This window comes from Pleurodeles waltl, chromosome 10, assembly GCF_031143425.1.
Source record: "Pleurodeles waltl isolate 20211129_DDA chromosome 10, aPleWal1.hap1.20221129, whole genome shotgun sequence".
Lineage (NCBI taxonomy): Eukaryota > Metazoa > Chordata > Amphibia > Caudata > Salamandridae > Pleurodeles > Pleurodeles waltl.
Genome location: NC_090449.1, coordinates 144,390,607 through 144,406,606, shown reverse-complemented (window position 1 = coordinate 144,406,606; position 16,000 = coordinate 144,390,607). Strand labels below are relative to the sequence as shown.

The window sequence follows — 16,000 nt, the reverse complement described above, 5'->3', positions numbered from 1 at the left end:
TGCTACTCACATATGCACATGGCTAGCTAATTAACGCAATTGAGGCATTACTAGGGTAGCTTGACGTAAAGATTAATATGGATAGCTGAAACTTTTTGCAGGCTCAAATGCTCTGATTTTTTTTTAGTTTGTAACACCATAAATGTTTTTTTCTGATGTACAAAACCCATTTTGAGAGTCAGTTAGGAATTACCAACTCCTAAAATATGATGCATATCGTTACCGAATCGCAATTTGGAAGAGGGGTGTTGTGGACGTGCGTCCTGAATTGTGATTTGGTAACACTTGCATCAGTGTTTTGCAACCATAATTCCCGTTGTAAACCATTGAAAAGCTACTGATTCAGAACTTGAGGTGGTAACTTATTTGCAGTAGGGTTGGAGTCTCCTTCAGACGTCTTCCCTTTTTGTGAATTAAGGTGCAAGTTTCAGGGACCACAACCATCTGTCGCTGAAACTCGTGCAAAAGAAAAAATATATTTTTGTAGTTCAAATCTCTTTATTAGTTTTATAATAAAGAAGCCTAGTGTACCCTGAGTACCTTCGATCACCTACTATGCGCAGATATGAATACACAGAACAGCACCCTCACCCCCCCCAGCCCCTTGGACTGCAGTGTTAAGGAATAAGGTAATCGATGTGGTCTCACTTGTCTTGCCTAGTTAATACGCTCTTGGTGGGGGTCAACAGTAGTATCCGTCGGGCGAAGGTGATGCAGATAGCTGGGATACGTGAGTTCACAGTATTCTGAGGATAATAAGGCGATAAAGGGGCACCAGAGTTCAGGATAGGAAGTTCCCTGTGCTGAAAGGGTGAGATTCAACCACCAGCTTATTTGCTCTAAGGAAATCGATTTGTTTAAAAAAAAAAAAAGTTTTCATTTTTCAACAGCAGTCAATGGCTGCTGACCCTTTGCAGGCCACCATCCCTGTGATTATGGCCTGTCAGAGTGATTGCAATTTGCGACAAGCCTTATGAATATTCATTAGGTAGGTTGGACTTTGGCCCCTCCAAATTGTAATTTTGAGAACTGACCTATCAGCACCCAGGTCGGTCCTCAAAATTAGATACTGGTGTCAAAAACAGGTTGCAAATTGTGGCTATATTTTGCAACCAGTATCTTGAAACATCTGGCCACTGATTCTCTGCATAAGAGATACGAAAACGGAAAAATTTCAATGCAGTAGAGAGATGAAACAGGAAAAGAAACGGTACAGGGAAAGATCTGTTTGCTTTTCACTTTTGCCTCACACATATTTGTATGACCCATCTGCCTTTAGAAAAGCAGGAGATTCTGTTTTTGGCGCTTTATAAACTTGATAGTATTAGACAAGTGTTTCACATAAATTTACTAGAAATGCATTTTAAAGGAAACATATATTTATTATAGCAGAATTGGCTTCTTCGAATGACATTTGTTTTTGTTTATTGATTCTTCTCTTTAAAATAACCCAAATTTATTCTTGCCATCCAATTGAAAGCAGAACTTTATGCTGCTCACTGCGTGGCTCTTTATCTGAGGATGAACCTGTTGTCTCATGCACATTTTTTTTTCAGGAGGGCACACTGGTCCTCTAAAATAGAAGCACACATGACATAGAGGAGGGCCCAGCTGTTAACTTGGGTGCCCCCTTTTTTCCCTAAAAACTGAATTAGGTAACAAAGTAAGAATGTAATTCTATTAGCGATTCTGTTAAAGAAAGTACACTTTGAACAATGTCCAAGTGTCTACTCCAAAACGTGTTGTGCATGAAACATATTTCTGACTGTCCTGTCACTTTTACTGAGGTGCACCTGTGCTTATGCTTAACAGCTGCTACTTTGTTTTGGGTAATATCACTGAAGAAGGGCTTCTGTTGAGATTGTGAAGAAGACCACAATAGTTCTACAGCTTGGTTTGCAATTTTCTCATGAATACAAAGACAATAGTATTGAACTCTGAATCTAAGCTCAATTGAGGGAAATGAAAACCAGTTCAAAACATGATAGCATTGCTTTATTGGTATAAATAAACAAGTCACTGGGGTTTGCATCGCCTGTTTGATAAAAGTGGGTTAAAAGTGTAGCGTGGCATAGGTAAAAACCATGTTGGTTAATTTATATCTCTTGTTTTATGTTAAGCTTGCTGAAGCCCTTGAGATGTTCGAGACTCAGATGCTGAAGGAAGAACGGTTGCAGCCAGAAGAGGGTAATTACACAGTGCTGATCGGTGGATGTGGCCGAGCTGGCTATGTGAAAAAGGCCTTCAAACTCTACAACGATGTAGGTATAAGTTCCATGGAGTGTCGCTTTGCGCTTAATGTGGTAAAGGAAACTATGCTGAGAAATAGCTTTTGGCGATTGCAAACACAGTTAGTGGAGCACTCTTGGCCTAAGTTTTGGTTAAGGTAAGGGAGCTCTGCTTAGAGCTGCTCATTTTGTTTTTCTTTTTTTTTTCTAATCTAGCTAAGGTTGTTCCTGATTCAAACTTCTTTTTGGCAGGGTAAAAAGTGTTGGCCGTATATTTGCCCTGGATAATTTCTCACCTTACTAAAAAAAATATAACCATAGTGGGCATTATTTGATTGCGCTTCTGTGTGAACGTTGTCAGAATGTGACTACTTCAACCACAATAAAGTATATTGCTTAATTGTAACTGCAAATTAAATTCGTAACAAAATATTGTCATAAAGCGTAATTACAATCATGTACAAAAGTGAATAATACTTTGTTCACTTTGTAGAGTATACAACGTTTTCTTTCTAAATGATGTGAAACATTGTCTTAGCACTGCAATTTTCATATTTGTCTTTTGCAGTCTATAAGTTCTGATTTGAGTTTAACATTTTAGGAAATTGCAATCTTTGAAGTCAGACAGTCCTGGAGTATTTATCAACTGTTAGCATTTATGAATGATTCATGGATCAAGTTATAATAGTTATGTTTCTAACTCAATGTAGGACATTTCTGCCTCTGAGCATGTTCTCTCTATTGCAAACCCTACCTCACAATGGACTCGCGTTTGAAACTGAGTAATTGAAATTTAAGGCTGTTTGTATGTTCTACATAGCTTTTCATACTTGTTTGCAGGGATTACTAAGAGGGGAGTATTTCATGTATTTCATAAAATATATGCAGTTAAGCAGCTTGCATATAAACACCTCTTCCCCAAATGATAATTTTATTTCACATACTGTATCTGCAGGAAAATATGAGTAGTGTGTGCATGATAAGATAGTGACTCAGATAATGCGTTTTATTAAGTCCAACCATTAATATATATGGGCAGTGAATTAATTCAAACCTTATTTTATTTCTAAATATTAGTAGTATGTTTTGGTTCTGGGTGGATTGCTTTGGTCCTCTGACACAACCAGCAGAACCATTTTTTCACAACATAGGTGAATATGCATGACCATCTCAAGCACGTGTGGGGTGTTGGACCTATCACCACAACCACACCTTAGGGAAAGCGTGACACATCACATGAAATTGGTTCCATGGATAAAGTGCAATTCTCATTCTGGTTTCGACCACGAGAAAGCACACTTGGCAATCTCACTCACCCTTAATAGAGGGTGAGATGGGCCAGTCGCCTCTGTATGACTAACAACTCATGAATGCATAATTGCTTTGTGTAATCAACTATCCAGGAAACAACATATAAAACTTATGACTGCATGATGATGGTGTTAATCTGTCTTAACACCGGGGAGCTCTGAGTGCACCATTCATGCAATTATTTGAATAAAAAAAGTTATATAACATGTAAGGAACTGTTATTTGAGTAGCTTGGTGCTTCTTTTCTTTTGGAAAATCTTATTGTGTGCAAACCAATCTTTTCCTCCTTCTTTGCTTCCTCGCAGCAGATTTATAGCCTAGCAATTTTAAGCAAAATGTTTTGTAGCACCCATAAGCAGGATCATTCTAAAAGAAATTCCTGCCAAGATGCTTAGTTGGGCAGAGTAACAAGAGAACTTTAGAATTAGAACCACCAAACCTAGATTTTAAGCTAAATACTTTGATCTAATACCTTTTATGTGACCCTCGGTACTACACCTTTATTTGCAGTACAGTGGAAATTGTTTGTGGTGTGGTGTTGTATTCATCTTTTAAATGACAGCATATATTTTGTGCCTGGGATTATGTTCCTTTCTGACAAGCCAAAGATTTTTGAACATTTGTTTTTGTGTGAAGACCGTCATAGGGCAAGATTCTTCAGGGCCATGAGAGTGCTGCAAAGTACTTTCTGTAGCATGCTGTGCATAAGTAAAATTATTTATTCAACTAAAGTAGAATAACTGAAGTATATTGCACTGCATTAATAGGGGTGGGACATATCATAAAATATCTACTGGTCCAAGGAACATGATGCTTTAGAAACCTATGTATCCTGTGAAAAAAATACACTTATGCCTTATGGTGCCATGCAGAGAGGTGACCAGCAATGACAGCCTTCTCATTACATCACAGCTCTGATATTAGGCTCCTCTGACTGTGACAGGGCCGATATTATATCAGGTTTTGGTTTCCGACAAGCGCATGCTTTTGGCACCTTTCAGCAAATCTTCCCACAGGTTCTGGAAATAGACAGGTAGCGATAGTTCTAGTGGTGGAATGCCCTGTGAGTTTATGCACACCCACAAACCAAGTTTAAAATTATTCACCAACTCTACTCCGATGTCATCACATACTGGAAAAGGTATATTTGCATATAATCGGGGAAAGTACGGTGAGCATTCTAATTCGGCACAAAGGGTTGAACTTTGCAAATGTGTACACTTTTGTTTATCTTAGAACCACGGTTAATAATGAAAAATGACCTTCCAGCTCGCTACATTTCCTTCGAGTGCTCGCCATACTAGTAAAGTTTTGGCATTAATCAATCACTGATATAATTTTAAACAACTTACACACATCATGCTGTAGCTGCAGGCAGCCCTCTTTCCCACAACCATACTGTGGTACTGCAAACTAGCTGCCAAATGGCTTGTGCTACAGGGATTGGACCTTCTTGTCCGGCGGACTCTTGCTTTTTATTCCTCTGACATTAAATAACCAAGTATAAGAGAAAAAGCAAGGGGTCTACCCTAATAACCCTCCTATACCTGGGTAGAATGAATATACTCGAAATAGAAAAAGTGTTACAATAGTAGGGACAAATAAAAAACTTGAATTACTTGCAATGAACTTATGAATTGGTAATATATTTTAATTACAAAAAACTTTTTTCTAAATTTTTAAGGACAAAAAAACTAAGTGATGGACAAACATAAAATTCTCAAAATAGAATTATATAGAGCTAATTAACAAAAACAAATATACCGAAATAGACACTTTTACAGATACTGTCTTCATCGGTCTCCACAATTATTTGGAAATGTGGTAATCCGAACGTATAGAAACTACCATCCACATAAACAGATGGTTGCCAATGTAATCACATCAAATATTCCTGCTTTCTTAAGCACTTATTACTGGGAAGATGTGAGCTCTAATCCAAGTCCATTCATAATCTATTTTAATTGCAACTCCTAGTGTAAAGGTCAGCGCGTTTCGCCCCTTTTGTATATGGGCCTCTTCAGGACTCGTGGAGAGATAAAGACCTATAAACAGTATGTAGAGGTCAATTAAACTTCTTTTTAAAAACTATCTGGCAATTGTGACAGAAAGACTCTTCACCCTATCTAATGTAGTCTATTGTGTCACACCAACGTGAATTGTTAAAAGTTCCCTGCTAAACACACATTCAATCTGTTAGTACCAGCAAATCACCAAGAGTAGTGTGGTTCAAAGGACTTAAGGAACGCCGAGACCCGTAGATAAGATGTTATTAGCCGTTCAAGCCAAAAGCCACGCACTACTTAGGCATGATATTATAATAGATTAGGCACATAAGAGAGAGAAAAAAAGGTTGGAAGAAGGCAAAAGATTTCTGTTAGAACCCACCTAACCGATATGCTTACACCAGGCTATTGGTCGTCTTGCAATAAGAGGATCTCCACTCGTGCAGCCTTCGTATACCTAAATATCAAGTTAAATAAAGCCAAAAGTATCAAGGGCACTGTTTGGAAATAATGTAAATAGTGAAGGAGCATGGCTTGCAGAAAAACTACGCTTACTTCTTTCATAGGGTGAGATCAATCTCACATCCTGCAAGCCGGCTCTTCCATAGCGTTTCCTTTGACGAAAAGTGAAACTCGGAGGTCGCCATCTTTAAATATGGAATGAACAGCACAGCGGCCATCTTTGAGATTGGCAAAGGTGTCCGCATGTGAATAGACCTAGATACTAGAATTGGCCCCTGTAACTGATACTTTTATCCCTATAAGTCACAAGTCTCACATCAGGCCTGCGCACAAGCGCTTGAGAATACTATGTATAGAGCCGCAGTAATGTGGCAGGGAAACTACCCTTCTCAAACTAACACGACAGCCATCTTAAATTGTGGCACAATATAGGAAAGTCAATTGTGGCATGTATATAAAAGGCAAAGATCAAAAAGAAGCGGCCAATCTGCCTTCTATTTCCAAAATCTAAAGAACCTATTTAGTTCACAAATTATTATATAGAAACTTATTTGGTATAAAAAGGATAAAGTAATCAAGAAACAACAGTGGGGGGCATCTTGATTATTGGCAACTTGGAATCAGCACAATATATCATCATAAATAGTTGCCATTGAATGGGGAACTCTTTAAAAATCTCATTGTGTCCAAATATGGGTACCCACTAGACCTCAAAAACTGGCATAAGGGGCTAAGAGTACTGAGTGTGACAAAATTATTGACTCTATCCACAACAATATACATTCACAAGTCTTCCATTCTCAATCAAAAAGAGCCTTATTATATGCGTGGGAAATCTCTGCATTCTTCCATTGAATACATATGCCACATCTTAAATACACATATCTAAGCATATGTTGCGCATTATGAAATGCGAATGATCTTCAACCCTTTTTTACAAAGATACATATAGTATAATTGACCCTGTACCGGGGGCAGTTGTAACATTGTCCTCAAGTCCTTGTTCTTTCTATTTTTTGGCATAGATGCTTTGACCTGGAGATTTCTCAAATTTTGCACTTTCTTGAAAGCAAACAGTGGTTTCTCAATTCTAATCTATTCAATATTTTCCAGTTCCTCTCTATAATGGATCTTATTTTGTTTGCTCTAGGGCTATAAGTCATCACGCACGTTAAAATAGTGACCTCTTTTTTCTGTTTCGGTGTTAAGAGCGATTCACTAGGTGTAAACCAGGCTCTTTTCACGCATTTTTAACTAATCTTTTTTGGTATCCTCTGTTGACCAACTTGTTCGACAATTCAATTGCATTCTCAAAATAATCTTCCTTATTAGTACAATTTCTTCTGATACGTAGAAATTGGCCATAAGGCAAGTTCTATTTTAGAGACCTAGGATGGCCACTCGAAAAATGGAGCAGGGTGTTACGGTCAGTCGGTACTTTTTAAAAAACGGCTTCAGCTACTATCCATAGATCTAGGAAATTAATTTTATGAGTGTCATTGTTAAGTGTGAATTTCAGATCTATGGTACACTGGTTAAGCCAATCGTGGAAAGCAGATAACAATTCTTTTCCACCTTCCTAAATCATTAGTATGTCATCTATATATCTAAACCACTTGATAACATTTTCTTTGTACGGATTAGAAGAAGAATATATCCACTTTCTTTAAAAATAATCCATAACTAGGTTTGCTATCTCTGGGGCAAAGCTGCATCCCATGGCTACTCCTTTAACTTGTAGATAATAAGTCTCTTGATACATGAAAAAATTATTTTTGAGACCGAGAGTCACTAAAGACATTAAAAATTCCGTGGGAGTTTTATAGAGGGTTGGCGGGATTCTAGCACCTGTCTCACAACCTCAATTGCTTCATCTTGAGGAATATTAGTGTAGAGAGCTTCGATATCTAAGATCACCAAAATGTGTTTCTCTTCATCAAATGAGGTGTTTTCTATTTTGTTAATGATATCCATTGAGTCCCGGACATATGCTTTGGTGTGAGTAACAAAAGGTTTAAGGAAAGTGTCAACAAATTGAGCCAAAGGCTCCAACAATCGAACCGCATGCGGAAACAATGGGTCTACCCGGGGGATTTTGTTCATTTTTCAGAATTTTAGGTAGAATGTAAAAACGAGGGATCCTCCCATCGTTATGATTGAGGAACTCGTATTCCTTTTTACATATCTATTGGTTATTAAGTGCCTCTCTTGTGATGGACATAATTTCAGAAGTTGTAGGAAGTTGGCTCTGTATGCACTATTTCAAAGTAAGGAATAGTATGCACAGAGTCCAAGGGTTCCCCTTAGAGGTAAGATAGTGGCAAAAAGAGATAATACTAATGCTCTATTTTGTGGTAGTGTGGTCGAGCAGTAGGCTTATCAAAGTAGTAGTGTTAAGCATTTGTTGTACACACACAGGCAATAAATGAGGAACACACACTCAAAGACAATTCCAGGCCAATAGGTTTTTGTATAGAAAAATATATTTTCTTAGTTTATTTTAAGAACCACAGGTTCAGATTTTACATGTAATACTTCAAATGAAAGGTATTGCAGGTAGGTACTTGAGGAACTTTGAATAATCAAAATAGCATATATACTTTTCACATAAATCACATATAGCTATTTTAAAACTAGACAGTGCAATTTTCACAGTTCCTAGGGGGAGTAAGAGTTAGTTAGTTTTTGCAGGTAAGTAAATCACCTATGGGGTTCAAGTTTGGGTCCAAGGTAGCCCACCGTTGGGGGTTCAGAGCAACCCCAAAGTTACCACACCAGCAGCTCAGGGACGGTCAGGTGCAGAGTTCAAAGTGGTACCCAAAACACATAGGCTTGAATGGAGAAGGGGGTGCCCCGGTTCTAGTCTGCCAGCAGGTAAGTACCCGCGTCTTCGGAGGGCAGACCAGGGGGGTTTTGTAGGGCACCAGGGGGGGACACAAGTTAGCACAGAAAGTACACCCTCAGCAGCACGGGGGCGGCCGGGTGCAGTGTGCAAACACACGTTGGGTTTCCAATGGAGATCAATGGGAGACCAAGGGGTCTCTTCAGCGGTGCAGGCAGGCAAGGGGGGGGCTCCTCGGGGTAGCCACCACCTGGGCAAGGGAGAGGGCCCCCTGGGGGTCACTCCTGCACTGGAGTTCCGATCTTTCAGGTCCTGGGGGCTGCGGGTGCAGAGTCTTTACCAGGTGTCGGGATCTGGGAAGCAGGCAGTCGCGGTCAGGTGGAGCCTCGGGATTCCCTCTGCAGGCGTCGCTGTGGGGGCCCAGGGGGGGCAACTCTGGCTACTCACAGTCTCGTAGTCGCCGGGGAGTCCTCCCTGAAGTGTTGTTTCTCCACAAGTCGAGCCGGGGGCGTCTGGTGCAGAGTAGCAAGTCTCACGCTTTCGGCGGGAAACGCAGTTGTTTTAAAGTTGCTCCTTTGAAACAAAGTTGCAGTCTTGGGTGAACAGGGCCGCTGTCCTCGGGAGTTTCTTGGTCCTTCTAGAGCAGGGCAGTCCTCTGAGGATTCAGAGGTCGATGGTCCCTGGGGAAAGTGTCGCTGGAGCAGTGTCTTTAGAAGTGGGGAGACAGGCCGGTAGAGCTGGGGCCAAAGCAGTTGGTGTCTCCGTCTTCTCTGCAGGGTTTTTCAGCTTAGCAGTCCTCTTCTTCTTAGGTTGCAGGAATCTCAGTTCCTAGGTTCTGGGGAGCCCTTAAATACTAAATTTAAGGGCGTGTTTAGGTCTGGGGGGTTAGTAGCCAATGGCTACTAGCCCTGAGGGTGGGTACACCCTCTTTGTGCCTCCTCCCAAGGGGAGGGGGTCACATTCCTATCCCTATTGGGGGAATCCTCCATCTGCAAGATGGAGGATTTCTAAAAGTTAGTCACCTCAGCTCAGGACACCTTAGGGGCTGTCCTGACTGGCCAGTGACTCCTCCTTGTTATTCTCATTATCTCCTCCTGCCTTGCCGCCAAAAGTGGGGCCGTGGCCGGAGGGGGCGGGCAACTCCACTAGCTGGAGTGCCCTGTGGTGCTGTAACAAAGGGGGTGAGCCTTTGAGGCTCACCACCAGGTGTTACAGTTCCTGCAGTGGGAGGTGTGAAGCACCTCCACCCAGTACAGACTTTGTTACTAGCCACAGAGTGACAAAGGCACTCTCCCCATGTGGCCAGCAACATGTCTCGAGTGTGGCAGGCTGCTAAAACCAGTCAGCCTACACGGGTAGTTGGTTAAGGTTTCAGGGGGCACCTCTAAGGTGCCCTCTGGGGTGTATGTTACAATAAAATGTACACTGGAATCAGTGTGCATTTATTGTGCTGAGAAGTTTGATACCAAACTTCCCAGTTTTCAGTGTAGCCATTATGGTGCTGTGGAGTTCGTGTTTGACAGACTCCCAGACCATATACTCTTATGGCTACCCTGCACTTACAATGTCTAAGGTTTTGCTTAGACACTGTAGGGGCACAATGCTCATGCACTGGTGCCCTCACCTATGGTATAGTGCACCCTGCCTTAGGGCTGTAAGGCCTGATAGAGGGGTGACTTATCTATACTGCATAGGCAGTGTGAGGTTGGCATGGCACCCTGAGGGGAGTGCCATGTCGACTTACTCGTTTTGTCCTCACCAGCACACACAAGCTGGCAAGCAGTGGGTCTGTGCTGAGTGAGGGGTCCCCAGGGTGGCATAAGACATGCTGCATCCCTTCGAGACCTTCCCTGGCATCAGGGCCCTTGGTACCAGGGGTACCAGTTACAAGGGACTTACCTGGATGCCAGGGTGTGCCAATTGTGAAAATAAAAGTACAGGTTAGGGAAAGAACACTGGTGCTGGGGCCTGGTTAGCAGGCCTCAGCACACTTTCAAATCAAAACTTAGCATCAGCAAAGGCAAAAAGTCAGGGGGTAACCATGCCAAGGAGGCATTTCCTTACACAACCCTCCCCCCCCTCCCCCCCTTCCTCCCAAACGAAAGAGGATGAGGCTAACGAACCTGGAAAGGCCATCTGCATTGGCAGTCCCAGGTCTGTGTTCCACTATAAAGTCCATTCCCTGTAGGGAGATGGACCACCTCAACAGTTTTGGATTTTCACCTTTCATTTGCATCAGCCATCTGAGAGGTCTGTGGTCAGTTTGAACTACAAAGTGAGTACCAAAGAGGTATGGTCTCAGCATCTTCAGGGACCAAACCACAGCAAAGGCCTCCCTTTCAATGGCACTCCAACGCTGCTCCCTGGGGAGTAACCTCCTGCTAATGAAAGCAACAGGCTGGTCAAGGCCATCATCATTTGTTTGGGACAAAACTGCCCCTATCCCATGTCCAGAGGCATCTGTTTGCACAATGAACTGCTTGGAGTAATCTGGAGCTTTTAGAACTGGTGCTGTGCACATTGCTTGTTTCAGGGTGTCAAAGGCCTGTTGGCATTCTACAGTCCAGTTTACCTTCTTGGGCATTTTCTTGGAGGTGAGTTCTGTGAGGGCTGTCACTATGGATCCATATCCCTTCACAAACCTCCTGTAATACCCAGTCAAGCCAAGGAATGCCCTGACTTGAGTCTGGGTTTTTGGAGCTACCCACTCCAGAATAGTCTGGATCTTGGGTTGGAGTGGCTGAACTTGGCCTCCACCTACAAGGTGTCCCAAGTAAACCACAGTTCCCTGCCCTATCTGGCATTTGGATGCCTTGATAGAGAGGCCTGCTGATTGCAGAGCCTTCAAAACCTTCTTCAGGTGGACCAGGTGATCCTGCCAGCTGGAGCAAAAGACAGCTATATCGTCAAGATAAGCTGCACTAAAGGACTCCAAACCAGCAAGGACTTGATTCACCAACCTTTGGAAGGTGGCAGGGGCATTCTTTAAACCAAAGGGCATAACAGTAAACTGATAATGCCCATCAGGTGTGGAGAATGCAGTCTTTTCTTTTGCTCCTGGTGCCATTTTGATTTGCCAGTACCCTGCTGTTAAGTCAAAGGTACTTAAGAATTTGGCAGCACCTAATTTATCAATCAGTTCATCAGCCCTTGGAATGGGATGGGCATCTGTCTTGGTGACAGAATTAAGTCCTCTGTAGTCCACACAAAACCTCATCTCTCTCTTTCCATCTTTGGTGTGAGGTTTGGGGACTAAGACCACTGGGCTAGCCCAGGGGCTGTCAGAGTGCTCAATTACTCCCAATTCCAGCATCTTGTGGACTTCCACCTTGATGCTTTCCTTAACTTGGTCAGACTGGCTGAATATTTTGTTTTTGACAGGCATGCTGTCTCCTGTGTCCACATCATGGGTACACAGGTGTGTCTGACCAGGGGTTAGGGAAAAGAGCTCAGCAAACTGTTGCAGGACCTTCCTGCAGTCAGATTGCTGTTGGCTATAGAGGATGTCTGAGTAGATCACTCCATCAACTGAGCCATCTTTAGGGTCTGAGGAGAGGAGATCAGGGAGAGGTTCACTCTCAGCTTCCTGGTCCTCATCTGTTACCATCAACAGATTCACATCAGCCCTATCATGGAAGAGCTTAAGGCGATTCACATGGATCACCCTCTTGGGGCTCCTGCTAGTGCCTAGGTCCACCAGGTAGGTGACCTGACTCTTCTTCTCTAGCACTGGGTAAGGGCCACTCCATTTGTCCTGAAGTGCCCTGTGAGCCACAGGCTCCAAAACCCAGACTTTCTGCCCTGGTTGAAATTCAACCATTGCAGCCTTTTGGTCATACCAAAACTTCTGGAGCTGTTGGCTGGCCTCAAGGTTTTTACTTGCTTTTTCCATGTACTCTGCCATCCTTGAACGTAGGCCAAGTACATAGTCCACTATGTCTTGTTTAGGCTCATGAAGAGATCTCTCCCAGCCTTCTTTCACAAGAGCTAGTGGTCCCCTTACAGGGTGGCCAAACAGAAGTTCAAAGGGTGAGAACCCTACTCCCTTCTGAGGCACCTCTCTGTAAGCGAAAAGCAGACATGGCAAGAGGACATCCCATCTCCTTTTGAGTTTTTCAGGGAGCCCCATGATCATGCCTTTTAATGTCTTGTTGAATCTCTCAACAAGGCCATTAGCTTGTGGATGGTATGGTGTAGTGAATTTATAAGTCACTCCACACTCATTCCACATGTGTTTCAGGTATGCTGACATGAAGTTGGTACCTCTGTCAGACACCACCTCCTTAGGAAAACCCACTCTGGTAAAAATACCAATGAGGGCCTTGGCTACTGCAGGGGCAGTAGTCGACCTAAGGGGAATAGCTTCAGGGTATCTAGTAGCATGATCCACTACTACTAGTATGTACATGTTCCCTGAGGCTGTGGGAGGTTCAGGTGGACCCACTATGTCCACACCCACTCTTTCAAAGGGGACCCCCACCACTGGAAGTGGAATGAGGGGGGCCTTTGGCTGTCCACCTGTCTTACCACTGGCTTGACAGGTGGTGTAGGAAGTTGGCTCTGTATGTGCTATTTCAAAGTAAGGAATAGCATGCACAGAGTCCAAGGGTTCCCCTTAGAGGTAAAATAGTGGTAAAAAGAGATAATACTAATGCTCTATTTTGTGGTAGTGTGGTCGAGCAGTAGGCTTATCCAAGGAGTAGTGTTAAGCATTTGTTGTACATACACATAGACAATAAATGAGGTACACACACTCAGAGACAAATCCAGCCAATAGGGTTTGTTATAGAAAAATATATTTTCTTAGTTTATTTTAAGAACCACAGGTTCAAATTTAACATGTAATATCTTGTTTGAAAGGTATTGCAGGTAAGTACATTAGGAACTTTGAATCATTTCAATTGCATGTATACTTTTCAAGTTATTGACAAATAGCTATTTCAAAAGTGGACACAGTGCAATTTTCACAGTTCCTGGGGGAGGTAAGTTTTTGTTAGTTTTACCAGGTAAGTAAGACACTTACAGGGTTCAGTTCTTGGTCCAAGGTAGCCCACCGTTGGGGGTTCAGAGCAACCCCAAAGTCACCACACCAGCAGCTCAGGGCCGGTCAGGTGCAGAGTTCAAAGTGGTGCCCAAAACGCATAGGCTAGAATGGAGAGAAGGGGTGCCCCGGTTCCGGTCTGCTTGCAGGTAAGTACCCGCGTCTTCGGAGGGCAGACCAGGGGGGTTTTGTAGGGCACCGGGGGGGACACAAGCCCACACAGAAATTTCACCCTCAGCAGCGCGGGGGCAGTGTAGAAACAGGCGTCGGGTTTGCAATGTTAGTCTATGAGAGATCAACGGATCTCTTCAGCGCTGCAGGCAGGCAAGGGGGGGCTTCCTCGGGGAAACCTCCACTTGGGCAAGGGAGAGGGACTCCTGGGGGTCACTTCTCCAGTGAAAGTCCGGTCCTTCAGGTCCTGGGGGCTGCGGGTGCAGGGTCTTTTCCAGGCGTCGGGACTTAGGTTTCAGAGAGTCGCGGTCAGGGGAAGCCTCGGGATTCCCTCTGCAGGCGGCGCTGTGGGGGCTCAGGGGGGACAGGTTTTGGTACTCACAGTCGGAGAGTAGTCCGGGGGTCCTCCCTGAGGTGTTGGTTCTCCACCAGCCGAGTCAGGGTCGCCGGGTGCAGTGTTGCAAGTCTCACGCTTCTTGCGGGGAGTTGCAGGGTCTTTAAAGCTGCTCCTTGAAACAAAGTTGCAGTCTTTTTGGAGCAGGTCCGCTGTCCTCGGGAGTTTCTTGTCTTTTTCGAAGCAGGGCAGTCCTCAGAGGAGTCAGAGGTCGCTGGTCCCTTGGAAGGCGTCGCTGGAGCAGAGTTCTTTGGAAGGCAGGAGACAGGCCGGTGAGTTTCTGGAGCCAAGGCAGTTGTCGTCTTCTGGTCTTCCTCTGCAGGGGTTTTCAGCTAGGCAGTCCTTCTTCTTGTAGTTTGCAGGAATCTAATTTTCTAGGGTTCAGGGTAGCCCTTAAATACTAAATTTAAGGGCGTGTTTAGGTCTGGGGGGTTAGTAGCCAATGGCTACTAGCCCTGAGGGTGGGTACACCCTCTTTGTGCCTCCTCCCAAGGGGAGGGGGTCACAATCCTAACCCTATTGGGGGAATCCTCCATCTGCAAGATGGAGGATTTCTAAAAGTTAGTCACCTCAGCTCAGGACACCTTAGGGGCTGTCCTGACTGGCCAGTGACTCCTCCTTGTTGCTTTCTTTGTTCCCTCCAGCCTTGCCGCCAAAAGTGGGGGCCGTGGCCGGAGGGGGCGGGCAACTCCACTAAGCTGGAGTGCCCTGCTGGGCTGTGACAAAGGGGTGAGCCTTTGAGGCTCACCGCCAGGTGTCACAGCTCCTGCCTGGGGGAGGTGTTAGCATCTCCACCCAGTGCAGGCTTTGTTACTGGCCTCAGAGTGACAAAGGCACTCTCCCCATGGGGCCAGCAACATGTCTCTAGTGTGGCAGGCTGCTGGAACTAGTCAGCCTACACAGACAGTCGGTTAAGTTTCAGGGGGCACCTCTAAGGTGCCCTCTGGGGTGTATTTTGCAATAAAATGTACACTGGCATCAGTGCATTTATTGTGCTGAGAAGTTTGATACCAAACTTCCCAGTTTTCAGTGTAGCCATTATGGTGCTGTGGAGTTCGTGTTTGACAGACTCCCAGACCATATACTCTTATGGCTACCCTGCACTTACAATGTCTAAGGTTTTGTTTAGACACTGTAGGGGTACCATGCTCATGCACTGGTACCCTCACCTATGGTATAGTGCACCCTGCCTTAGGGCTGTAAGGCCTGCTAGAGGGGTGACTGACCTATACTTGCATAGGCAGTGAGAGGCTGGCATGGCACCCTGAGGGGAGTGCCATGTCGACTTACTCGTTTTGTCCTCACTAGCACACACAAGCTGGCAAGCAGTGTGTCTGTGCTGAGTGAGAGGTCTCCAGGGTGGCATAAGACATGCTGCAGCCCTTAGAGACCTTCCTTGGCATCAGGGCCCTTGGTACTAGAAGTACCAGTTACAAGGGACTTATCTGGATGCCAGGGTCTGCCAATTGTGGATACAAAAGTACAGGTTAGGGAAAGAACACTGGTGCTGGGGCCTGGTTAGCAGGCCTCAGCATACTTTCAATT

At 44.1% G+C, this 16,000-nt stretch overlaps 1 protein-coding gene across 1 annotated transcript in view; it reads left to right on the top strand.

Annotated features, from left to right (window-relative positions):
* Positions 1-16,000, top strand: part of PTCD1 (pentatricopeptide repeat domain 1) — a 103,133-nt gene that overhangs the window by 10,302 nt on the left and 76,831 nt on the right. Inside the window, exon 3 of the mRNA XM_069210028.1 lies at positions 2,121-2,261. Within this exon, the coding sequence (XP_069066129.1) occupies positions 2,121-2,261 (141 nt within the window). The remainder of the gene's footprint in view (positions 1-2,120; positions 2,262-16,000) is intronic.